Here is a 27,941-nt window from a genome sequence, read left to right as displayed (position 1 = left end):
TCGAAGATAAAAATTTAAATATTTTGAAATTTAAATAGGATTATGAACCATCACAACACGATTTCATAGTCATGACTCATGACGTATCTTTGTTTATTTTTATGTTTAAAAAACAAAATTTGAAAGAAGGGGAAATAGGCACACAGATTTTTTTTAAAAGCAATGTTCGCAATTATTAAACGCATTATAATATTTTTGCAATACAGAGGGAATATAAACAATGTTTAAATAAACAGTAACCAAACTGTAATCTCGATAAAGAAACGGAACATGGACGTGTTTTTCTTACTTTTTTTTGTTTTTATTAAATCGGTTATTATTTAATTTATGTATGTTTTATATTGTTTTAAAAATAAATAAATATTTGATAAGTCATCATGGTAATGTTATATCAAAATTAAAACGAATTCAAATACAGGAAAGATTTCTTATCTTTACAAAACGGGCAGAAAGAATTATTTGTAACATAACACAAATATTGATTTTGTACAAATTGTAATATTTACACAAGTTCCTTGAATCAATGTTTTAATATAGAATAAATTCATGCACTTTCTACATACCTTGTGTCCATTTTTGGTTTATTGTAGTCTTATGTGGTGGCGGCCGATAGCGTATATCTTTGTTCTTTATCAGGTAAGACCTTCTTCGTTCACTGTGCTAATAAAAACGGCATACAAGTAGCAAACAGCACGACGGCTGTCTTATGGCTTGTTTGTAAAACGATTAGCACGCGTGTCCCCGCACCCAAAGTTGACATAGCGCATTAAATGATTTTTCAACCTTGCAGACCAGGAATTTCAGAAAACTTGACTATATTCATTCGCATCACTACACTAATAGTGTTTATAATCACACCTTATACATCACTGTATCACTATAGATTGTCACCAAATATATCGTTAGTTTATTTTTACAGAATTTCATTTATCGGTACTAAAAGAATTAGTTCGAGGCAGAGTTTAAAAGTTAAAGTTTAATATGGGTAATTTCGTGTAGTTTTGAAATCGCGAACGTTAAAAGCGGCTCGTGATTTCCGCGGCCGGGAAACTTGTGAAAGTTTCAGTGGCAGTATACTACGAGAGGCGTTACGCTGCGCCGGTAGGCGGGAGGCGAATGCGCGTTCTATGATGCTTCTATATACACCAACCCTAACACAACACGAAGACCTACGTCTTTGTCAACAGCACTATTCATGCATATTTAATTAACTAGTATTAAAATTGTGTTAACAAGCGCTGATAGCGAGATTAGTTGTAACGACGTGATGTTATTTAAACTCGTTCACACCAGTATTTCTTATTATAAGGCTTTACTTCTAAAGATTCAATGCTGTAGAATTTTTTATTCTTTTCTTCTACGAGTAGACTGTAGATAGCTGAATTATAAAATAATAAAAATGCGTTATTTATGACACATAACAGAGAATAATATGATAAATACAATATTTTTTTTAGCTTGTACTAATCAATATCGCAAATTGTTTAATTTTTCTGTTGGATAATGGATACCTACTTCTATATTGGTTTTCAATCATATTAGAGTAACTTTGCCTCTATGAGGTGGACCGCAATATTATGAAAGTGATTTATGTTTTATCACTTCATCGCTTTGATTTGTCCAAGAGAGGGACAATCAAATATATTTAATTTTCGTCAGTTTCACAAGGTAATGAAGGTAGGTACTACATAGAGTTACCTTAATCTAAATTACATAAACACAGATTCATACAATTTAATCCTGTATGTTTTGGTCTACTGATCTACTGAACTTCACTGTGCAATTTGTTCATCTAAACGAAATAAATACATTGTTTATTTGTGAGGAACCCTTAACAGAATTTCATGTGTGAACATTTTGCAGTTTGCAACAAAGAGGTCTCATTTAAGTTATATTCCGCTTCAATCATTTGAATTAACTTTGTGGTATATCAGCTGCTTCAATTACAGAGACATCGAAGACAAGTTTCTCAAAAGATAGTGTGCTGTGTAGTCACACACGTGTAGTGTTGTAGCGAGATACTATGTAGAAACTACAGCTAATGAAATGTTGGCAATTTTTATGAACATATCTAATATGGTATGAAAAGAGATAGGGCGTCTTGCTCTTTTTTATGAGAGTAATTACAGAGTTTTCTGACGCGTTTTTGGAAACGAAAGTAAACAGTAAATCTTCGTTATGACGATTCAAAAGTGCTTCTAGAAGGAGCCTAATTGAATAGATATATGTTTGAGTTTGAATTTGTGGTTATATAGACAAAGTAGATACTATACTGTTTAAGTACGGTACTGAAAATAACTGTAAACTAATCTAAACCGCCTCATTTCTAATTAAGAAACACCTGTCACTGCGAAATAAGAAACTAATTAAAATAATAATAAATAACAATTTATACAGTAGAAAACTCCAAAGAACTAAGAAACAGCCTACAGGAGCCAGCTATATTATCTACTCCACTTTATATTCCGAGTGTTAATTTGTTTGAAATTTAAACAATCGTACTTTCTGGAGAAAACTTGGCAATGTGATTGTGTATCTTTATTTATTTGAGTAGACTAAGTTTCCATTCCAAGGCGCCTTATTTATACAAAGGTTAATACAGAGAATAGTGAAATGGGAATAATAATATTTCAATTAAATTGGAAAAAAGTACGGAAGTATGTACGGAAGTATTATGATAGTAAATATATTGGAATATTTATTGTAAGCAATATGTTTTAGATGTATCCCTTCATAGATTATATCGTTATAGTTTTATAGGCTCTCTTCACATTGGGCAGCGTTGTTGGCTCAACAATTATTGTTCGTCGACGTTTGCCGCGGCGCGGCGATTATGAGTAAGTACATTAATTTCAACACTGTATATTGTGAAGAGGGCCCAATAAATTTATCACCAGTAGAAAGTAGAACTTCAACTAAGAACATTATAGAGTCAGAGTCGACTATACTATAATAATCAATTACGATAAAGCTTTGATCAAAGTTAGCAAAAAATAAGAAAATTGCTGGTCCCAGTAAAATGAAAAATTGGATATTTTTGCTAATGGAATAATGTATTCTATAATTCAGTTTGAATAATAGAATTATTGTCTCGGCCGTCTCGACAAACTGTCAGTTTTTAACACAGAGAGACACGTGGCGTAGAGAAACACTCACCTTAAATTAAATGGGATCTTTCTTCAAATGGGCTTCTTAGATTTTCCAAATTTTTCGTAATTACAGCTTGGGAATTTTGTAATTACGCCTTGATGTTTCATTATAGAACACGACGCTTTATGTTTTACTGTGGCGCTGAAGTTGTTATCAAATGCAGAAGCTGCTATATTTTAATGTAACTCATGGAGAAAAATTTATGACAGAAATAATATATAATTAAAGAAATTTCATAAGTATCCATTTAAACACAGTCGACATCAGACTAACTCCGACCGTAACCACATATTTCGATACATATACTGCCAGAAGTGCCAGATATATTACAAATAACCAAATAGAAAATTAGGTAAATTACATTGAAAGCATCTGCAAAAGTAATTTGCTAATTGCTTACCATAAATCAAGGTAGAATTTTTGTTACTTGTTGGTTCTTTACTTACATAAATCACTCAAGAAACCCTGTTCATGCATGCATGGGTTGCAACCACAAGAGTGTTAGATATTGTTTCTAGAAAATTAATTTACGATTAAATATAATTGGAGTTTAAATAAATTGCGGTAAACTACACTAGTTCATAATTGCATAATACGAGTTGTTTCCTATGCTACGGGAACTTATATAAGCTTCTAATCTAACGAACACGATATTATATATTCTTATAATGAATTTAGCTCTCTTTTAATGAATTTTAAAATATTTCTAAATTAATTCAGTTCTGCACATAGTACCTACATAATTACATAATTCAATGCGTATCAATTTACCGCTCTGATTAAATTATTATGTTATTTCTGGACATATAAATAATATTAATTGTATAAAGCACATTATTATAGGCATGGATCAATATATTGGTCCATGATTATAGGCATATTATAGGTAACGTATTTCATATTTGATTTATATACCTACCTACTTTTTTCAATAGTCTGTAATATCAATTTGCAAATAAAGTATGTTTGGAAAAGATAGAATAGACTGAAATATCGTATAAGTTTATCTATTAAAATGATGTTTGAAGTACATTTACAAAGACGAGCGTAAAAGTATTTGTTGCTAAAAAAACTTTTGGTACCTTTTGTGATTTATAACTCCTATGTACACAGTAGTTAACGTTCAAGGTTTTACGATCGAAAAAGGGTTTTTTTAAGATTCAGTAAAACTAACCTTTGTGAGTTATGAGTTCGTTCCTTCAATCCGTTTGCCCTTACCCTATTTTTTAAACTTTAATGGCCATAAAAGTGGGGTGCAATTTGGTTTGGGCATAGATGGAATTTTCAAGAACAATAAATTTTCCCATGTAATATATATTTATAGGAATAGGTACTTTGTATTCTACGTAATAATCGATTGTCTTTAATACTATGAAATTTAAAATTTTCTAACTTTTAAAATCCACTGTTTAGGTTTACACACGGCACATGGGCTTATTTGAATAGTTACTACTAAAATAATATTACATTTTTTTACTAATGCTTCCTAAGGAAAAGACTATAACAGATATTTGAGGTTGCAAATTAAGGTAGATGACGGCCATAGAACACATTTCGGGATCTGAATCTGGTGTCATATTATATCGATGTCATAGGATTTATATAAAAATGAATGTCTGAGGGATGGTTTTCCGCGGAATCTCTTTGTTTTTGATGAAAAAGGTTTTTTCTGGGATAAAACCTATGCAAATCTATTTATCATCGCTGTGAAATATTTTTATAGAAAATGTGCAATTACACACATCAGGAATTTTAACGGAAACTTCTCACTTTTTAAGATTAAGTCAGTTTAGACAATTATTTTTTTTTTATTTGTAAGGGCTTTTTCTCAATTATTTATTTAATTTGCCTCAATAATTGAAGATGAAGATGAAGATCCATGAAGATGAAATTAATTTGATACCTAGGTACTTAGTTTTTTATATTTTAGAAGAAATGTTACAGAAAGTACTGATTTCAATATACATTATGAAACTACATGTTTAGAGGTATTATATGATGTAAAGAACATAGGTACTTTATTTATTAAAAATATCTTATTTCTAGAAGCTTTATATTGATACCGTTCGTCGTATATTTTCAAGAGATATTTAAGTATCTCTGGTCATAAATATTGTTGATAAAAATAAGTGTAAATCGGAATGGTCGCCCTTAAAATTGAATATTCTAACCCAAAATACCCTTGAATAAAAGAGACCCGCATACTAAAAAGTCAAAGGCGAGATGTAACAATGAAATTAGAATATATTTCCTTACTTTTACGACCCATTGCTTACCAGTCCCGACTCGATTCAAAATGTTGTTTCAATTTTTATTGTTATTACTTGACAACATCCTATCGATAAAAGATTGTCCATTTCTTTGAACATTATATTTTGCCACTATTTTATATATCTACAATAATCTATTTATTTTACAATATTTCTTGATTAATTAAAGACTTTTTGTTTTGGCTGAAACTTGAAAGAATGTGGAGAAAACGTTGTTATATATACCTAATTATGTTTTAATAATATACCGTCATCATTACAATAAGGTTATTTATATCCATCGTGACGCGACGCAATTTCCAATTATATAGATTTTTGGTAATATCCTGTCAACAATAAATATTTAATCATGAATTTCAATAGAGATTACACAACAGGATAAGCGGAAACTTTGCCTAAGCTGACCTTTGTTATTAATCGCTTCCATATTGTTTGTTAACTTGTTAATACAAGTATGGACAAATCGTCGTAATTAAATGGTATTATTCTATTAAATATAGACAAAGATATTATTAGAAGAAAGAATAAAGAAAGAAAAAGATAAAAACCAAAAAAACTGTATGTGTAGCTAAGTAGGTAAGTTATGCTATCGGAAGATATTCAAATATTTGATTGAACAGAAAAACTTCTTTAGTTTCGAAATCTAAAAATGATTTACTTTCAGCGCTCAAAACATAAGCTAATAAAGCATGTAAAGTTACATCTCTGGATTACATGAATATACTCACCTTGGCAGTTGGGATATAAATTCAATATCCCCGAAACATACAATTTATTGGAAACTTTCCGAAAGTAGAAACGAGAGCTTTGTGATAGCGTTTCTCGAAATCTTTATGAATAATGTTTCGTATTTGCCGGAGAAGCTTCCAATATCACCTGCGATTATATCTTGTATCTGAGCTATTGTATGCTATCATATCGCTATTTACAGTATATCAGAGAAATTCATAGTTTATGAATATTATATTGGTTAAAGCTATGATTTTGTAGCCGTATTTATCTTTCTGAATTAAAGATGTAGAATTCTGTTAGCAGTACATAGTCGAAAACAAATATAAAAGCGCTTTAATATTGGTGTACCTATTTATTCTTAAACGTTTAATTTTGTATTTTACATAGACATTTTACAAGACATTTAAGAAAAGGTTTTTATTAGCGATTTGTTCTTGTATAAGATATTTAAATAGATTCCTATCGAAACCTCTACAAGCGGACACAATCAATTCAGTTAACTGGTTAATTATACAATTGTAATAAAATCGTGGACGGGACTAAACAAAAGGCAAACAATGGTATCACACATATTCCATATTTGTTTGTTTTGTCCTCCAAAAATATGAAAGGTTTATTCAAGCGATAAAACTAAATACAGAGCCCACGGAAAACAACCCGTATGCAAAATCAATAATCCAATTCGTATTGTAAAAATATTATTTTTTGATTTTTGCACCACTTTTAAACGATGAGATCATGACTAAACACAAATTTTCCATCATCTAAGCATTCACGTGAAAAATTTGCAATTTGCAAAACATTCAAAGGCATTTGGGTGTGAAATAATTTTGAAAAAAAAAGAAAAAGTTCTGACAAATAACAAAACCAACTTTTAAACGCTATTAAAAGTTTAACAGCTTTAACTGATGCAGTCATAACATTCCGTAAATCATTTTATACTGTGGTTATTTTTAGATATTGTATTATTATGTATTGTCACAATATTGTATTGCATATGTCTCATTCAGAAAAGCAATTTAAACTAAACATAGTATACAGTAGTATCTCGCGGTCAGTCTTGTTATTGTGTAAGGACAGATGTAATTTTCTGAAAAGTAACATGAAAATTTCAAGGTTATTGAACACGTTACAAATTCTCGCTTTATTGGGTACGTATTTTATGTTCATATATCGTAAATATTTAAGAGGGTATTTTTTAAGAGTGTTAGAACCGTTTGGTATAAAATTAGCAATCTAAGAATATACGTTGCGAATAATGTTGATACTTAATAGTAATGGTGAATAATTAAAGGCTTTTACAATCTCAATAGGGTCTAGTTTCATCAATATTCAATAGGAATATTTTTACCTGTAGTTTGCGCGTAGTTATAGTACCAACTCAGTACCACGTAAATGTATACGAAATACTATCTACTATTTTATGATTTAGAATTACTAATTCCTTTGAAACTCTGGCAAAAGAGCTTTGAGATCAATGAGATAAAGTGTACAAAACAATTTTCAAAGCTGTTTTATCAAAATAATTTTAATGCTTATGAATAAAACGTTTATAGAGAGCACAATTTAGATTATTATTTCTAATTTGATTAAAACATATAATTATTTATCCGTAGTATAATTTAATAATATTAGATATAAATATTAAATATCCAAAAATAAAGATTCAAAATGGAACCTACAAGCACACATAGTTACCTCCATACTCGTGAAACATAGGTGTTATGTCTTGAAACCCCTCTCATTTGTTAGTCTGCTAGATTAGCTGTGTAGGAAGAAAAGATATATTTAGTATTTTGTTGTAACGTTTCCACTGAAAGCAGTGAAAAGTAAGGTTCGTTTAAGACCAATTAGAAACGAAACGACATAGTAACAAAAGAAAGCAATTATCTGAGTCACAATCTTCTATTGTTCGTAGCACATTACTTTTTGACTAATAAGGTACAAGCTCGTTTTCTGATCCTTTTCATTAAACGGTTTTCTATATTAATTATAAAAAGAATAGAAGTGATGAGTATCTAGCGTTATCAATCATGTTAAAGAATGGACCCATTTAACTGCTAATCCATCAATCAACTTTACGTAATATAATAAGGAATGCATGCTAATGAATATTTATTAAATTCTTCTATACATAGAAAGAAATACATATTTTAGCTATTTTTTTTTTTTGTATTATTTATTTAGTGATTTTTGTCCAAAAGGACGATGATAATCCATAGCTAAATTTATTTTATACCACAATACAAATTAAAGTAATGGATTTCCTTTCAATAAAACTTACTGCTGTAGGTACCTACTCTTTCCAGGATTCAGCATTTTTATATTTAAAGCATAATTTCTACAAATAACTTCCCGTTCTCACAGTTGCTCTTTTTGGAATTTCGCTTTAAGTTATGAATTTCAAGCTGAACTTTTGTAAGGCTTTGAGGTTCAAAAGATGTAATATATATAATAACATTAAGTATTATGTATACTGTAGAATATTATTACTGAGAGGAAGAGAAATGTAACACGATTTTTTCTCTTTTAAAACGAAAAATTAATATTATTTTGTGATTTGTCCCTCTATTCAATATTTCGACATAATATTACGTATACCAGAAATAAATGATTGTTAATATGAATGCTGTCGTGCGTACCAACCGAAATCGTTTCGGGCATAGAGTAAAGTAATTTCGGGAATGTTTCACAAAATTAAGTGCAATATACATTTATTAGGACATCATTAAATACACGTTCGTGAAATTGACATTTGCTTTGTTATAAATCAGGATATGAGCTCCAAATTAGAAAATTATCTAAATATAGAACCGTACCTGGCGCAACCTTTGAAATAAATTCACACACTAATTGAACCATCACAACATCAATTACCTTAAATTTTATCGTAATTCTAGGTATTTTGGCACTTTATTTCGACTATGCTAACGATATCTTGAAATCGAATAATCCCCTATTGCAAGCAAAGCAAAATTCCATTCGATCTTACAAAAGCGGAGGTATAACAAATCGTTCAATCAGTGTTGCAGATAGAGGCACAATGCTCCCTCACTCCCTGTGAGGTACTCCAAATATTAACGAGGAAGACTAAACCTGGAGACGCGGGAAATGAAGCTTGTGCCGAAGACTTGAAGTGGCGGCAATTGGATCGACGTCTGCGAGCTATTGAACAACCTGGTTTGTTGTTTATCGTAAAAAGTTCTTTGTAATATTCTCGCTTGACATAAAATTACAATACAAACTGAGGGGCAGTAAACCGTGCTCTCCATGTGCTCTCATACACTTGTCAAAGTCAAAGTCAAACTTACTTGGTAATTTGAACCTTTAATTTATAATAAGATAATTAATAGATTACCCAACCAACAATTAATACATTACCCTGCCAACGAGTATCTTTATACCTAAAACTTTTACCGCCCAAATTTTGCCTGGTGAGTAATTTAAAAGTTAAATGGCGTGAATGCATTAGAGCATTTTAAGTAGTCCCGTATAATCCAACGTAGAATTGGAAATCAGCTAATTAATCACAAGTCACAATCAAGCTTTACAAAGCCATCATTACGTGTACGGAAGTTTGAAGTCGGCGTAATAAAACAACTTTTCAGCCATATACGTCTGTTATGTCAATGTTAATATATCATGCTGCTTCAGAGAAATGTATAGACTACAAGCCCGCATAGGACAAAAATATGGGTCAAATGAACCACCAGGGGACATATCTAGAACGATAGCAGAGCAAAAAATAATAAGATTCATCACTATGCCGTCACTTGTAAGCTGTCCAACTGAGTGCAGATGAGAATTGAAAAGTACAGGTAGACTCGGTAAATTTTGGTCATATATTTTTGTACGGCATTCTTAACCATCGATAGATCTATTAAAAATAATAAGAAACCGCTCAGTGCCGTACAAAAATGGTGGTCCACCAAGTCGGAATTTTTATTTAATTTCCGAGAGTTACCGGGGGTAAATTTGGTCATTTGACCATGTACGGCATCTGTGTCATACTATTGCTATACTGCTTTTAATCCATTATTCCGCAACGCCGTACAAAAATCATGGGGACAAGGGGAAAAAATCGAGAGTTGTAATCCCCTCTCTTTCCCTACTCCAGGGGGTCATTTGACACAACACGAAATAAATTTATTTTTAAAGTATTTTATGCATAGATAATATTTTTTCATGTGCCGTACATTTTCGTTGGTTCAAAGGGGAAAAATCTGAAAAAGAAAAAAATCCATATAACGAAATGTTTGCTTTATATTTTGATAATAAAATATAAATATACATTAATATTAAGAAGCTCGAGGTGGTTAATTATCACCTTGGAAAGTCGGAGTCAGGTGGAATGGACTCCGTTAAATTGGTGAACTAATAAAAAAAGCTATGAACGAAAAGATGTGAATTATATGCAATCAGCCCATGAATACAGGTAAAGTCACAAGCAAATGCTAGTAATATATACATATTCAAAATGTACAAGTAAAGCGCTTTCAAATGATACCAAACACTGCATATTTATCTTAACTTTATTTTTTTACTCTGTATGTTTTGTCCGCTAGAGGGCGCCACATTGAATTTTGTGAAACCCCATATAGCCTTTAGCTAGCTGGTCGCTGGTTATCCAGTGAACAATTCAGACGCTTCTAATGATATGTCATTTGTTGAATTCTGATAAGTAGTTTAGAAGTTACGAGGGAATAGATGAACATACCTACATGACCTGTAAACAACCATAACCCTCCTTTTGCTTTGCCGTAGTTAGGTAAAAATATGTTAATGCCGTACTGTATCAAATGGCCATAAAGCACCCTTAAAATTGTAGCTTTCGTCGCTTTCATCAGCCTAAAAGATGTGGTCTGCACAAAAATGTACGGCATCGTTTTTTCCTAATTTATCTATGTTAATACTATTTAAAACAACGAATAAAGTGTAGAAAACTATTATATTTCATTAATCTACGGATGTTTAAACTTTAACAAAATTTCTGGTTTTGCATTTCTCTATAACTTTTTTTAGAACGGTTTCTTTTGAACGGCAATACTATACAACAATTGAATTTTACAATATCATGTTAAAAAAAAAGTTCCCGTACAGGGTCAAATGACCTTACAGCTCTTTATATCAAGAATTCGAAGAAATTAAGATGATTATTGGTATACATTTGAAAGAACAATTATTTTTTGACGGCATTGCTTTTAATAGTACTTTTGAGTGCTAGATAATGTTTTGGAACCGAAGCCGTACTTAGTCAAATGACCCCCTGGAGTGGGGAAAGAGAGGGGATTGCAACTCTCGATTTTTTCCCCTTGTCCCCATGATTTTTGTACGGCGTTGCGGAATAATGGATTAAAAGCAGTATAGCAATAGTATGACACAGATGCCGTACATGGTCAAATGACCAAATTTACCCCCGGTAACTCTCGGAAATTAAATAAAAATTCCGACTTGGTGGACCACCATTTTTGTACGGCACTGAGCGGTTTCTTATTATTTTTAATAGATCTATTGATGGTTAAGAATGCCGTACAAAAATATATGACCAAAATTTACCGAGTCTACCTGTACTTTTCAATTCTCATCTGCACTCAGTTGGACAGCTTACAAGTGACGGCATAGTGATGAATCTTATTATTTTTTGCTCTGCTATCGTTCTAGATATGTCCGCTGGTGGTTCATTTGACCCATATTTTTGTCCTATGCGGGCTTGTAGTCTAGTATATTTGATGGAATAACAGATTCTCTACCGCCTCTTTATTTGTTTTTTGAAGCTTTACAATTTGCAGATTGTATGGTATTGACTTTACGGATGCAGCTTTTTTAAATCATTTATTAATCTGGATATTGAAGTATCTTGTAATTAGAAAGAAATTTACTCATAATTATTACGAATTTAATATATATCCCGCATTGAAAATACTTGTAACAAATACAATCTCATTTCTATTTCATACATATTACAGTGTTTAGTCGGCGCCAAAACCAATAACGCCGTTTTATATTGTGAAGTAATTCTTGTGTTAATGCCAAATTGCCGAAACTAATGTTTAAATTACACAGATATCATATATTTCTTCAAGTCCATTAACATATAAACTTATAAAATAAAGATTTAATGTATGTACTAATGGATTTTAAACACGATTTATTTGTACTGAAATAATTTAAGCTAACCACGGCCACGCTCATTGTATTCAAAACGTCGAGATAACAGGCACAATAAATGAATCGCGTTCTAAAGGGTATCTTTCTATCACTAAATAAGATGTTTAGATACTTAAATAATAACCGCGTAGATAAAAACAATAAATTTAGATATAATTAGATAAGGCGTTAAGGCGGGTAAATACAGAAACAGCGTAGGCGATAACTTTGAAACTTTGTTACTGTGTTTGTGTTTATCTTGACGCTTTCTATGTACCATAGTAATAAATCATTTAACTGCAACTCATGGGATTTAACCATAATTTAAGACTCCATGTTATGTCAGAGATTAAAGCAAACTTTGACAATAGGACATTAAAATAAAGATCGTAATTAATATGCGTACTCTTGTTAGGAGTTTGATTAGTGAAACAAATACGATAATTAGAAAAATCGCATAAGTATGCAAAGTAGGTATATATATATAATATTAGGATAAATACGATAAATATAAAATAATAATATTTGATCCGTAATGAACATGCTTTAAAATTAGATTACCTACGGACTTACCTAGTTAGTAGTTACTTACTTCAGTAACGTTTAACCTTAACTTTGTAAAGTAACATACATTTAACAGTTTGTCATTTTAAAAGGTCAGATAAGGTAGTAACTCTACAGCAAGAGTTCAAGTTCGTTTACAAAAAAAATGTGTTAGCATGAAAAGGCACATTCCCCAAGAATAGTTGGCTGAATAATTTTCATAACTAACGTGGCTCTAAGTAAAACTTCATTTTAATGTCGCCAAGTAATAAATTGACCTTCTACTAGGAATTCCGATAAGGGTTCATACATTACCGAGGAATTCTGGCACTTCTCTGACTGACATAAAAGAAAATAAATTAGTATACAGTAATAAATGTATACCTACGTTTTATGTTGTGGGTGTAATTAAGTTTGGATGACGAATAAAGATGTATTTAGTTAATATTATGAAACATGTATTAGTCCAGATACACCTATGAATATAAAATACAGAATTATTATGTATAAAATCAGATGCCACAAATTTGACCATACACATTTCTGCACGATTAACGTTACCATTTTACGCGTCATGCCAATATGACAATCTTCCTGTTTTGATAGTTTAAGACTAGGGTTTAAGATAAGAAAACTGTATCATAATCATAAACCGATTACGTTCCGCTCTTTCTTCGATCACAACTTCTAACGTTGTAATCCCTATTAAGACAACTGACAGATGCCAACATATTCCCTTTATTTTTATTAACATTTGCTTTTGCTTTCACTTGCAGCGTGGACAATAAGCTTATCGCAATCTCGGTGGCGTCAATGCTCGAAAAGTGTTTGCAGATGTGACGCTTCCCATCGATCCCTGAACTGTTGGCGATCCGGGCTCACCTCCTTGAATGCGGATCTCGTTGTTCCAGTGGATATTTACACTATGTTGGTACACACTACATACTACTACCTATGCATTTAGACATAATATATACTACCTATACTTACAGTTCAAATTCTTGATTGCAATGTACAGTCTGTACATTTGTTAATAAGAATTATTGTTTCTTTATAGCGGTGTTCCTACAGAATTTTAGTTTATTTTAGGTACTGAATTACAAAAAATTGTTTTTAGAAATTCTCATATATAATGGCCCTAAAATTATTATAAATAATTCCCATTCATACTTAGTAAATCAAAGCTTGTAAATGTAATCGTTTATCAAGAATATAGTCACGAAATAATTAATTAGTTACCTACTTTCAGTCTCTTAGTATAATAGCGACCTATTCGTTTTTCTTCATTTCATTAATTACTTTCAACCCGAATTCACTATCGGGACCTTAAGAGCTATTGGATTTACTGTATCGCGATGGTCAATTAGGCTATCGTACTCCTATTTGTTTAGGATTGCTATTTCGTAGAATCAATTGAACAAGATGGAATCGGAAAGCTCCCATTTTATAAGTCAAATAAAGTTTTATGTACCTATATCTATTACTTATGCAACTATATGCCATGCATATAATTTATATAAGTATCTAGACAGTTTCGTTTATTGAATTATAGATGAAAACAGATACACATTATTTATATCTAGATTCCGTCTTTATTGACGACTCCAATATTCATATTGAATGAATACAAGAGGTTCAATCGAGAAAAGTGAGTTATAAAACAAAAATAAGAGAGGCCTTTGTAAAAAAATATAAAAATAATAGAGATATATAAATACTACTTAAACTTAGATACCTTTATATTAACTACGAAATACTTACGAAATATGATCGATTTCTTCTGATGAATTTTTTGTCTTAAGCAGATTTGCTTGAAAAGGCGAGAAAAAAGTCAAGTGTCTATATTTTCAAATACCTCTATTTAATGAATATAGAAAAGAATAATATAAATCTGAATTTAAATCTGAAATTGTAAATCTGCTTCCTTTTTTAAATCTTTATTTTATTAACGAGGGTTTGATCAAACATGATCATGCCACTCTCATTGGCATTACAAAAAACAACTATCTACGCTTAATACCAAGATTAACAATTTTATATATAAATCTAAAATTATAATCTGCTTCTCTATACCTTTTTAGCGATCTAGGAACAAATAAGTTACGAACGTTACACAAGTCAAGCTTCAAAGGAATGCGATCGCTGACAGAGCTGGATATGTTTGACAATCATGTGGAATACCTGCCTTCTGGAATCTTCGATTCACTTATCAATTTGAGGATTTTGTGAGTATGGTGCAAATTTCTTATGTTGAATTTTATTGTCTTCTTTTTCTAATAATAATAAGATTAGGATTTTTTTATTTACAGTTCACGATTATTATCACAGAACATAATATAAAAGAGGTTTTATATGTTACCTCTTTTATATGTTCTGTGATTATATTCAACTGATCACTTGTAGTAAAACTTTTTCGTGTTTTTTATTTAAAATAATTACTTCCGACTTTACTGAAAATAATTAAAATGTATTTTTCCTTTTTATATCACCTATTCATTTCTAGCCTCCAAAAAGGTTAAAGTTGAATATTTTCATTAATAAATGTAACGCAAAATCCTTTAAAAGAAAAGACAAAAAATTACTGATTATATTTTATTTGCAGGCGTTTACAACGAAATTACCTCGAAGAGATTGACAGTGAGGCTTTCCGATATACAAAAAAGCTCTTTCACGTTGATTTATCAAACAATTTTTTGTACACGCTACCAGAGCGATTATTTGCCAACAATACATACTTAGAAACTGTTGATATATCGAATAATCAAATTGTTTACATACCATCAGACACGTTCCTCGGATTACGTTCCCTATTAATTCTCGATTTATCGAATAACAAAATACAACAAATACAGAATGGAACTTTCCATTTGATTAATTTGCAAATATTGAAATTGTCAAACAACCAGATAAGTAACATCACAGACACAGCCTTCGAAAGCCTTTTGTCATTGGAAACCCTGTTAATGGACAAAAATGACTTACGAATTATACCGACAAATTTGTTCTGTAATCTCTTCTGTTTGACGTTTTTGGATCTGTCGAACAATAATTTAATGAGCGTGAGTAAATTTATATTCATGATTTAGCGAAATATTTGATGGATATACCAGGCCAACATATATTTTTGAAGTGAAATTTCTGTAGGCGTGTTGAAAGTAAAATTTCAAGGTCGCGTTATGGCAATACCGTCACGTAATGGAGTAAGGCGACGATTTTGGTATCTTTGAATCTTGCTAAAGAAGTTTCACTTTTGACACGTGTAATCGGACACATGCTCTTTTTTTCTGTTTACTATTGAACTACTAACATAAGAAAACATTGCCTAATTAACATTCTTCTAGCTTTATTTTGACCTTTTCCCTAGAGATAAATTCTGTTCAACTTTAGAATATGTACCGTCATTCGTTTTAATTTGTAGAAAGATAATGTAGACCAAACGCTGAGATAGTCGAAATTAAATGCATAAATTTCTTTTTTCTGGCGTAAATAGATAAGGATCGCTTACGTGAGGGTCTAATCTATGCATTCTCTCCTTACCCTCTGTTTTAAAGGTTTTATTAGACACAAATTTAATTAATCACATTTTATAACTCTTTTATAACTTTATTAAGAACTCATTAAAACATAAATCGGTTTATAAAGAAAAGTCAGTGATATTGTATACGTTCCCTTAAAATAAATCTCAAAGCCTTTTCCGCGTTATTGATGTGTCTAATTTATAATATCGATTACATACGCGATAGGTCAGTGCCAAATTTTAAAGAAAAAGGCCGGTAACAGTAGTAACGGTAGCAACCAGCAAGGAGAAAATCCAATCTACTTTACCAACTAACCAAGTATTGGTATTGGATCCAGGTGGAAATTACTAATGAACACTATGCGCTTTTGGTTTTCTTCTATATAATTTATTTGAAGAAAGTTTGTTTATTTAAATATAACTTAAAATAAATATAGATCCCATTACGTATTATGTTTAACACTTGACGTACTCAGCTACTTAAAAGTAGTCTTGAATGGGACTTGTTTTTTTTTTCAGTTGACTGGTCTTGAATTCAGGCATCTAAGATCGTTGAGATTTTTAAATTTAAAAGAGAACCTTCTACAAGAGCTGCCAGACGACGCATTTGTGAATTGTTCCAGCCTCGAAAAACTCGATTTGTCTAAAAATAAGTTGAAATTCCTGAACGTCACCACATTCCGGGGATTGGAAAATTTAACTTCATTGATTCTATCCGATAATCAGATTTACGAAGTTCATTTCAAAACATTTGCAACATTTAAAAATCTTACAACGTTGTAAGTCACATTTATGCTGCATTATAATATTTAATTAGGCAGAGTGATTCATTTAATTTTATTATAACGGACATATCTCCCATTCATTACGATAAAAAAGGTAAAAAACCGTTTCATAACTCAATCTTTGTAATTAATACGCTTTTCATGAAATATATTTCACATCAACACAATATGAATCCGAAAATGCTTTCGTATAAAACAACGACACAACAAAGTTTTAGAGCGAGCGCCCACGAGAAACTTTGTCTCCGCAACAATTTTGTCTCCGCAACTATTTTGTCTCTCCAGCCATGGGCTAGTATGAAAGTGCGCGTACGTAGCGACGCAACTCCCGGGAGACTTTTTTGTCCGCGGGTTCGGAGACAAGCCCGCGACGCAACTGTCGCCCTATCTATTGGTTTCAATGCAAGTGCGCGCACGGCGACAAAAATGTTGCCAGGCGACGGCCGCCGGCCAGTTGCCGCGTAACCGGCGTAGCGATAATACCTATTTATGTCAACGTATTTATTCTCGTACACTGTAGTTTTAACCGACTTAAAAAAAAGGAGGAGGTTATCAATTCGGCCGGTATATTTTTTGTATGTATGTATACCAATTACTCCAAGGTTTCTGAACCGGTTTACGTGATTCTTTTTTTTTTTTTGATGCGGAATGGTGTGGAATTGGTCCCATAAATTTTATTCGGATAAGCCCAGTAGTTTTTATTTTATGAGCATTTTTGTCTGGTCTCGATGACTTAATTGAAATGTAGCAAGTAACTTTGATTCATTTCCAGGTAACCGATTGAGCTGAAATTTTGTATACGCATGTAAATTGGATAGCGATGAAACATTATTATGACATAGAGCTGATTTGATGATGGAGTCGGAAGGTGGTCATAGGAACTTAGTAATATATTGACTCAACTTTATCGAGTTTGGGCTCGTTTGATTCGTGTTGAAAAATACACTAAAAAGTATTAAATAAAAACTAATTTACTTTTTACAATTACGATTACATATCTATACTAATATTATAAAGAGGAAAGGTTTGTAGGTATGTATGGTTTTCAGTTTTCACGCATAAACTACTGAACCGATTACAATGAAATTTAGCACACATATAGAGAGTAACTTGGATTAACACATAGGATAGGTTTTATCCCGGAAATCTCACGGGAATGGGAACTATGCGGGACAAGAGCACAGACCGCAACCGTCTCTTCTAAAACCATGTTGATAAATGAAGAAAATTTTAAAGAAAAAGTTGCGTTGCTGTCGCTTTCGTGAGCGCATCGTTCAAAACTTTGCGAGGAGACAGCGACAGAGACAAAATAGTTGCCGGGCAACTAAGTTGCTCGTGGGCGCTCGCTCTTAATTGGGGTTTCTAACTCATTTTTATTTGATGAAATGCTTTATTCTGTATGTTGACAGATACTTGGACAACAACATGTTCCCCTCGCTGCCGTCGCGAACTCTCGACTACATGCCGAAACTCGCTAATGTCAAATTGTCGAACAACCCTTGGCATTGCGATTGTCATGCTCTTTATATTTCAGCGTATGTAAATATTTACTAACTTTTGTCCCTTGATGTTTGGGAGTCTTTTGTGCAAGTTTAAAAATCGTTTGCCGAATGTTCAGAAATTGTAAGAAGCATAATTTCACGCCATGTACTTGAAGCTTTATAACGACATAATAAGGAAAATGACTTGTTATTTATATTCTATTTTAAGAAAATCATCTATTTCAAATTGAGTATGGCCTTATTTTTCAGGTGGGTGCGCTTAAATGAAATGAAAATCTGGGATTATTCGCCCACGTGCGTATCGCCTTGGTATTTGGAAGGACATTTTTTGAAGAAATTAAAGTTTCCGGAACTTTGTACTGGGCAGTGGGCCAGCATGGTCAATTTGTCGCCTCGATTACCAATGCAACAGCTTTTAGCCCTTAATGTCACTGTTAACAGAAAACCCCAAGAAAGTATGGAAGAAATACACGATATGGATAATTGGCAATAAATCAAAAATCTATACATTGATTGTCTTTTTATGTACATAAATCAGTTACTATATTCTCCTTTTGATACAATAGAAAGGCGAAGATATCATAGATGAATATTCCTTATTTTAAGGTTTCATCTAATAGTCCTCCAATCTTCGATCTATGTCTTAATCAGTTGTGGCTTCTAGTTCATTGGATTACTTAAAAATGTATCATAATAATGCTATTCCTATTCTACATGTTTATCACAATAAGAACCTTAGAGCTAGCGCGCACCACGACTTTATGCAGCGTGATTATTTTATCGCAGAAATACAACGTATGAGTTACTATGACAATGCGCGCACATGCGATTAAATAATCACAGCGATTTTAAAATTGTGATTTGTCACATTTTGCTGCGACTGCTCGCGACGCGATTGTCGCGAAAATCAAATGCAGAATATGAAATTGTATGGTACCGCGCGCACTGCGATAATAAAATCGCACACTCGGGCCCGGCCGGCACTTCACTTGTGTTTCGTCTGTCCAACAGTAAACATCATAGTGGTCACAGGTAGTGGTATAGGTACTGTTTGGTAAACATAAACTCAGGAATCTGTCAAAAGTTTGAATTTATTTATTTAACACTTTATTGTGCAAGAAACAAAATATAACTAAGTACATAAAGGTTACAATAATAAAAAAAAATAATTTGGAAAATCCAAAAGTGCACGCCTCATAATTTTTTTTTAATAAATATTTATTAATTATTATTTTTGTTTATTTAATAACAATTAAACCACATCGAATCAGACCCTGAAAAATGAAAGGGTTCTATTCCTGAGCATACTCAAGCGTAAGAGAAAAAAAAAGACTCGATTAGTAAAGTATTTCGGTCGCTATCGTGTTAACAAGAAAAAGGATCCGCACATACAGACACACGGACGTCCAAGACAGAACTTTTTTAAACTGTTTTTTAACTAGTTTAAATAACAAAAATGACATCAAAAATATCATGAACGTTAAAAATAGTGTTTTTTCTTAATATGTGTGTGTATGTATTATCTTACAAGCGCAATGTATGATACATAAAGACATTTTAAGTTTGAAAAATCAGATGTTTTGCGCGAAGTGACAGTAGTACCCACCTCAACGCTTCGCTTATGAGGCGTGCAATAAAAGAGCACAATGGGCGGCCTCATGAAATTTTCATTCTATAATAGCCAAAGAATTTTTTGGGATACATCCGAAGTTCATTGTATTTCTGATAAAAGAAACCATTGACAATTCTATCTGCTGTAAAAGGATGAGTCCAATATTGACGAATTTTCTTTTTTTTTTTCTTATCCTCCGAAGTAGTAAATAAAGACAAGCAACTTGTACGAAATCAATGATGAAGTGAGTAATGATCACTATTAAATTATCGCTGTGCGCGCACCGTACTCTCTGCGATTTTCTACAGCGCGATTTTGAAATCGTGTCGCAAAAATTAAAATCGTGGTGCGCCCTTGGCCTTAATACTGTGACTAATACTAATTAATCATTGTCTCATAATTTTGGCAAACTGTCCCCGTTTAGAAAGTCCATCAACGTGACCTTTACTAACTTAAAAGTCAACAATCCCGGTAACATTATGCATTTTAGATTAATAGGTAGGTAAAGTAAGTCTGTAATTATTTAAGGGTCAATATTCAAAAGTACCTAAAGAGAATTAGGTTGTTTAGTTTATATTATCTGAGCTGATATTTCTATAAGAAAATCAATAAATTGCAAATGTGTAGCAAACCTCAATAGGTTTAGAAATTATATAAAATGATCGAACACATAGTTATAGTGTACTATATTGTCACCGTACACCAGGCTTATCACCAATATATTATATAATTATTATTATACACTTAGATAGGTACACAAGATTCAGTTCGTTCGACAAGGAGATGCTGTGGGTAATAAAATAAGGCTCGTAACAATTTATCTCTGATTGATACTAGGTTTTAGTTTTGTCTGTAATTATGTTGTACCAAAAATGTTGAGATTAATATCCAAAGGTTACAGTGTATATGTCGTGGTCATATCGTAGATTTGATCATTTCATGATATGAGTGGCCATTTCACGAAATGGTCGCATTTCATGAAATGGGCAACATGGTTTGGTCAGATCGTTAAATCGTCAACGTTTCACGATATGGTCATCCACATTTGGCCAGATCGTATAAAATATATAAAGTCCATAAAACATTAAAAAATTCTGAATATTTTTAGAACTTGTTTATTGTCATATAAGTTAGTGCCACGGCAGTGGCCGGCGAATGCCAGAAGCGAATGGTTATTGCAATAGAAAACATTTAGGTTAGGTTAGGTTAGACTTTAATAAAGAACGCACGAGCCGAGCGAGCAAAGCGAGCGTGCCGCGGTAGCGGCCGGCGAGTGCCAGAAGCGAATCGCTTTTTAAAAAAGGAACAATTATAATAACATAGGATATATAAATATATTTATGTAAACGATTTTAGACGAATTTTTTCCTCAATATAAGATATCCGCATTTTCCATAGTACTCGAACCTCTTCGTCGTAAATTATTTGCTATGACTTTCTTCATATTGTAATAAAATGAACTATGAAGTTTTAAACTGCGAATAATTAAATTTTCGCCAGCGGCCGCCATCTTATCACATAAACACAGCGCTTGCAGCGCCTCTACCAATAATTAATGTAACTATTTTACGATATAATCAAATAATTTTGATCATTTCATGAAAAAACCGCGCGTTTAGTTGGCCATATCGAGAAACGATTTCTTATCATTGATCTGCCCAAACCACATCATGATGTGGCCAATAGACATTCGAGCATTTCATGAAATGCGACCATTTCACGAAATGATCGATCATATCATGAAATGAGCAAATCTACGATATGACCACGACATATACACACTACACCATAGTAAAAGGTAAATGATCATAAAAGCGAATCCTCCGGTTTTATGGTTTTGCTTCATATAAACATACTTAAATTTTTACTTTCATTGCTTAAAATATGGAAAGATCCTTAATATTTAACAACACATATTCGCGTGTGACTTCTTATCTAGTTAAATGTTATGAGAAATATTAGATATATGATCCTCTTCAACCTCCTGAAGCCTTCGAATCCAACATAATATTATATACGAGTAATCATAAAAGTAGGGTAGTGGCAGTAACATACAGGCATATTACATATTATTTGTAATAGGCCTTACACGTGTCTTCACCTAGGTACTATTTAACCCTTGTTGAACCCATGTCGATAGTTCTTATCCAACAAATAAGTTTATAGTAAATGAATTTAATCCCTATTTTCAACTGACTTCAGAAAAGACGAGGATCTTATTACGTTATCTTGGGTATCATCAAAAGTTTAGAATGATTATACCAATTTTCTTCATATTTTTCTTTTAGTTACAAGACAAGACAAATAAGGAACTATCTCCTACTTCCTTATTTCAAAGCTGAGAAAGCGAATTAATATCCTGTTGTAATACGGCAATGAATTTAAAACAGAATCACTACCTATATTGCTCGCAAAATTATACAATGTTAATGAAAATATTATACTTATTAAAAGCATTAAAAAAGCCAAACAGTCGTCATATTGCTCAAGCTTAAGCTATTCCTAAAAAGCACTTAAAAATAAGGTAGCATTTACTGGGTCTCCAACAGCTGTGTTTTATTAAATTCCATTTAGAACTTAATGACAAAAAACTAAATAAAACACTGCGGAGGTTGAGAGGTCACCGCCTTTCATAAAGCCAATTATGAAACGTAATTTTGAAGGATTTTAAATACAATGTTATCTCAAAATGATTTTCAGTGATGGCCCAAATGTAATTTCTACTGAAAGGGAATAATATAACATGAATTTATGTTTATTGAGGCCCGAGGGTCATCAGAGTATTAAGTCGTGTGTGTTAAATCCTTTGGGAACTGAATTTAATAACACAAATACAACATTATTATTGAAATAGTTTATAGAATATACTCAATATAGATACATTCGTAATAATTACTCTTCCATTTAGGTTCATATTATTATTCATACTAATGCATAATGCAGTAAGCTACTTAAAGTTAAAACATTTTAAATACTATTTAGTTTGATTGCAATTCGCAACAGAACATTAGTAATTTATAAATTACCATACTAAAAGCTTAGAGATCCAATAGTTTCCAGTGCTATACTAAGATATCATTTGTTTTATTTCGCTTTGTAAATTTAAGGAATATTTTATCTTGAAAATTTATTAGCTGTTCTTATCATAATATTATTTCATCTTATTCACATTTGCTATGAATAAAATTAAAGGCGTCATAAATTTTTATCGCCTTTTTAAAAATAAAAACCAAACAATGACCGCCTTCTAGACCTCTTAGCGCAGATAAATACTTGTAAGAAAATACCTTACATACTTTCTCAATACATTTTCTACGTTATTTGATACTTAATTGGAGTTATCGCATTACTTCCTCGCAAAGATAACAATCGATAGATTAGTAGGCAATGACCGTCATAATATATCGGTAGAAATGATAAAAATTACATATATTTAGTATTCCTTTATACTTTAACAAGTACTGGCGCATTTATCAAAAGTGATTATTGAAATTATTGATAATAAGTGTACAAGTGGTGCTTACTGAATTGAGTGACGGTGTACATATTTGTGATGAAAGTCTTCAGAGCTGGACTCCAAAATGGTTCCAAAAACCTTCCTTTTAATATATTTGGCAACATCCCTACAGTTTGTTTATTTAAGTAGCGGTTAGTACTTTGGTCTATCTCAAACAAAACTAAGACGATATAACGTCGAACTAATCATGGAGTAGGCGTGCTGAGATATTTCCTATACGTGGTGTATCCATATAACAAATCCTAAATACACATTATATAAAGGATTAGCTCCAAAAGCCTTCAATACGTTTGATCTTTACGTACAATCGGTTGTCTTATCAATTAATGATACAATTATGTATAATAAACAGTACGAAATCATATAATATTGTACCTTCATGTGAACTTTAATTCATATCATCAAAATTTACAAGAATTACTTAGATCAAAGAAATAAACACATGTTTATGCAGTTGTATTATGTATTTAGATAATCCCTAACTACAGACGATGATCTGCACGAGGCTGAAATAATATGAATCAAATAAGCCTTTATTCCCTTCACTACACTTAACGAAACACGAAATAAAGTTCTGCACGTAGACATAATATGACACAAGTTGTAATCGTGTAACAAACTTATCCACAATCAGTGCAGCCGTTTTTGCATATTTGAGTAACAAGAATGTAAACAAACTAATACATTCATAAAATTAAACGGATGAATGGAAGTTCAGGTTTTATAAATATTATAATTTAAATTAGTTTTAATAATTTTTAAATGAATTAATTTACATTTTAGATTTCCTAAATCGAATTCAACATAGATAATCGAAGATGTGCTTTTGTTATTCGGGGCTAAAACAAGTCCAACATCATTACCTGAAACCATAATTTATTAAAAGCTACGAATGAAATGTTTTGATTTTTTATTTTTGTAGGATGTCAAATTGAGGGTATCACTAACTGGTTAATACAAGTAGAAGAAAGCGTCATAGATACTCAAATTGGCACATTTTTTGATAGAAGTACTACTGATATTCAAGGTAAGATTTTAATATAATTTAAAAGCTATACATTTTCGAATGCTTTTGTTTCTTTATCTACAGACAGATAACAATAGATATGTATTATTTATGCACACAGTATTAATCATCTTTATGACTTCATACATACATAAATACATAATACACATGATATATATTATACTTTCATGTGAACTAATTAATTTGTAATTTTTATATGGCTTATTTTCAATCCTTGGTAAAACTTATTCATCGGAAGGGTTTCCATAGACGAGGTAGAGCAAGCAATAACTACGCGAAGCAGTTCGTGTGAGACGTAGTTATGTCTAGACTTCTTATTTCAAATGTTGATTTAAAAAATATTTATATTCGTATTATAAGCCACTAAACAATGGGCAACGTTGGGCGATTAGATGCAATCACAATAGTGTAGATGGCCTAAATGTCTATGATCGCCGTAATGGCAGTAAACATCGACGACCATTTGTTGGGCCAACGCTTTCGATTGCGAAGAGGGCCCATTACAATTAAATATATTTGTAATACACAGGTATAACTAACATTGCATACCGCGATGGCCTCAACCGGGGTCCCTATGTCGATGTGGCGTATCGGGATTCACGTTTCATAGTCGGCACTAAAGATAATTTCAAAGACTATGAGGAATATGAAACCTCTCAAAGTATGGGGGTAACCGTCACCTTTAGTTGTACTGGAGGATCGTCATCAGTTTTGGTAACTACCTACGATTTATTTATATTCTTTATATTGAGCCTTTATCACATACCTACAATCTAATATGATAAAAAAGGGTATCATTTAATCTATCACCAATTTAATTAGTTTTGTGTTTCTTAAATAATAGGGTTTGTCCTCAAAATAGTAGATCTGTCACCAAAATGTAGTCACCAAACAATGCAAAATCAGTTCCACAATAAATCACCTAAAATCCTGAGATATAAGGTCTAGTACCAAATAAATGTTTTTATATGTATTATAATAGGTGTGTCCTAATAAGTATTTAAGCAAACTAATTTAAAGAGATCACCAATAAATCATATTATGTTACTAGAAAGTTGCATTAAGTTCAAATAAAAAATTAGGGTTGTCATCATCGTTTCAACCAAAAGATTCTGCTACCTTACTAGACTCCCAAGGTTCTAAATTTCCACTGGTAGTATAAATTATATTTAAATTTAGCAGAGTAGTAAATAAAACAATTAAAGTCAAAATAATCAATATAATAATCAATACAATATAAACAATAATGTTTAAAATAATTACCACTGAACAATCAGCGCTGGTTTAAAATAGCTGGCTTATGGCTAGCAGAATAGAAGATAAAACACTTAATTAAAGTTAAAATAATCAATATTTATTCTTAATTTTTAAAGCGCGCCAATTTGTCTCCGCCCCTTTGATCATTTTTTCATTAAAATTATAAATTGATGTATTAAATTGGTAACGAATACTATTAATTTCATATCTGAACGAAATAAAATGTTACTACTGTATTGGTGACAAAATATCAAATAAAAAGGAGTCGCAGTCAGGGATCGATAATCGATTTATTTGGTGACAGATCTACCATTCTGAGCACAGAGCTATTATTTAAGTAACAAAACTGTTATTATAAGAACGAAGTTTATATTCATGTAATGCAATATAATTTTATTGGTTATCGATCTCTTATTTAACACATATATTAACATTAATTTGATAATTGATACCTGGGAACAATTTTTGTTTATCTGAGAACGAAAATATTTCGTGGTGATAGATCTATTTATTAGGTGATACAACTTGATGACAAATATAAATTTTGGTGATAGAAAATATAGTTCCCGATAAAAAATGCATGCGTATCAAATAATTTATGAATGCACAAAGGACTCGACTTAGGTACTACATAACTTTTGGAGATATAAAATTTGGTGATAATAAACGCCACATTTAATTTATTTTTCTCTTATCTTTATCTACAAAAATAAACTATTATAATCTCACAATGACTTATTTTGCTTATGCTGTTAACAACCAAAAATTTGCTGTTTTTTAAATAAGTAAATTAATGATACATTTGTTCCAGGTTATGATTATAAACATCATAGACACGAATAACAATGCTCCAAGATTCCTTCCATCGGACAATTACGAATTTTTCGTAATACCTCCCTTGCCACCAGGCTTTACTGTAACTGGATGTGAAGATCTAATAACTGCTCGAGATATTGATCTCACAACACAAAGAGTCGACTTCGCGATCGAAGACAATCCATACTTTGAAATATTTTATGATACATCTTCTTCAGTTCCAAAAGAATTTAACGCGGTTCTGAGAGCAAAGACGTTGATACGAACGATACCGGAATCTCTTAATTTTATAATTACTGCAACGGTATGATATAGTTGATGGAAGTTTATTTAAAATTATTATATTGTATTATTATGTATTTATATTTAAATTGCAAAGGTAGGTATTCTAAAGCTAGCTGTGTCCGGCGGTTTTACCCGCATTGCTTCGTTCCTATTGTTCTTAGCGTGATGATTACAGATCACAGAAACTAAAGGGTGATGATAGTAGCCTTCCCAGATATAAATGGGCTATCTAAGACTAAAGTAATTCTTCAAATCGACCCGTAGTGCATGCAGAAATTAGCGCGTTCAATCAAACAAACATATAAACTATCTATAAACTAGCTTTATAATATGCATTTGCTAATAAAAATTCAAAATTAATTGATGATATTGTACAGGATGTCGATCAAACTGGCGATCCACCGCTAAGCCAAACAGCCACAATTCGCATCACCGCTAATGAACAATTCCTATTACCTGAAGAATTAATTTTCTCAAGAACGTTTTATATGATTAATTACACGCCTGAACATACATTAATAAGCGAAGATAGAATTTATTTAACGCAAGGATATGATGATGAAGTGAAATTCACTTTTGAAGGGCGTAAGTACGTTTTATCTGTTTTCTTTATAATGCAGAAAGTGTGAAATATTTCTTGCTGCGTTGAAAGAATGACCTATTATATCTTCATATTTTATATTCTCTAGAGTTTCTTTAAAATTTTAAGAAAAAGCACACCTAAAATGTTTCAGCATCATTTCTTTGTTTCTTGTGTTAAAAATAAAATGAATATATTAAA

General features: G+C 31.7%; 3 protein-coding genes and 1 long non-coding RNA gene across 5 annotated transcripts in view; 2 read left to right on the top strand and 2 right to left on the bottom strand.

Annotated features, from left to right (window-relative positions):
• The window catches only part of LOC149484608 (RYamide receptor-like), a 43,100-nt gene extending 41,997 nt beyond the window's left edge, over window positions 1-1,103 (bottom strand). The window contains exon 1 of the mRNA XM_089700812.1: window positions 564-1,103. Within this exon, the coding sequence (XP_089556938.1) occupies window positions 564-574 (11 nt within the window). The 5' untranslated portion in view covers window positions 575-1,103. The remainder of the gene's footprint in view (window positions 1-563) is intronic.
• Window positions 1-20,269, bottom strand: part of LOC149484606 (uncharacterized) — a 172,417-nt gene extending 152,148 nt beyond the window's left edge. The window contains exon 1 of the long non-coding RNA XR_016316284.1: window positions 19,798-20,269. This is a non-coding gene — a long non-coding RNA (uncharacterized LOC149484606). The remainder of the gene's footprint in view (window positions 1-19,797) is intronic.
• On the top strand, window positions 9,167-19,139 carry LOC149484607 (uncharacterized; the record flags this gene model as incomplete). The annotated part of the gene is made up of 7 exons (XM_089700817.1): window positions 9,167-9,332; window positions 13,619-13,769; window positions 14,924-15,067; window positions 15,445-15,901; window positions 16,879-17,138; window positions 18,554-18,679; window positions 18,896-19,139. Coding segments are annotated over 7 exons (1,548 nt in total), but the record flags the coding sequence as incomplete, so codon positions are not given.
• Window positions 20,270-23,694: 3,425 nt separating the features above from the next.
• LOC149484605 (uncharacterized) overlaps window positions 23,695-27,941 on the top strand; it is a 28,312-nt gene continuing 24,065 nt past the window's right edge. Inside the window, exons 1-5 of one of the 2 annotated variants that reach the window (XM_089700810.1) lie at window positions 23,695-23,906; window positions 24,698-24,802; window positions 25,332-25,516; window positions 26,871-27,179; window positions 27,538-27,745. In XM_089700810.1, the coding sequence (XP_089556936.1) occupies window positions 23,840-23,906; window positions 24,698-24,802; window positions 25,332-25,516; window positions 26,871-27,179; window positions 27,538-27,745 (874 nt within the window). In that variant the 5' untranslated portion in view covers window positions 23,695-23,839. The remainder of the gene's footprint in view (window positions 23,907-24,697; window positions 24,803-25,331; window positions 25,517-26,870; window positions 27,180-27,537; window positions 27,746-27,941) is intronic. The other variant, XM_089700811.1, reaches the window with a different exon arrangement.

Source organism: Colias philodice, chromosome 11 (assembly GCF_061535455.1).
Source record: "Colias philodice isolate Cphi_HAF_F1 chromosome 11, ilColPhil1 Martin Lab GWU primary, whole genome shotgun sequence".
Lineage (NCBI taxonomy): Eukaryota > Metazoa > Arthropoda > Insecta > Lepidoptera > Pieridae > Colias > Colias philodice.
This window is presented reverse-complemented; position numbering and strand designations above follow the sequence as displayed.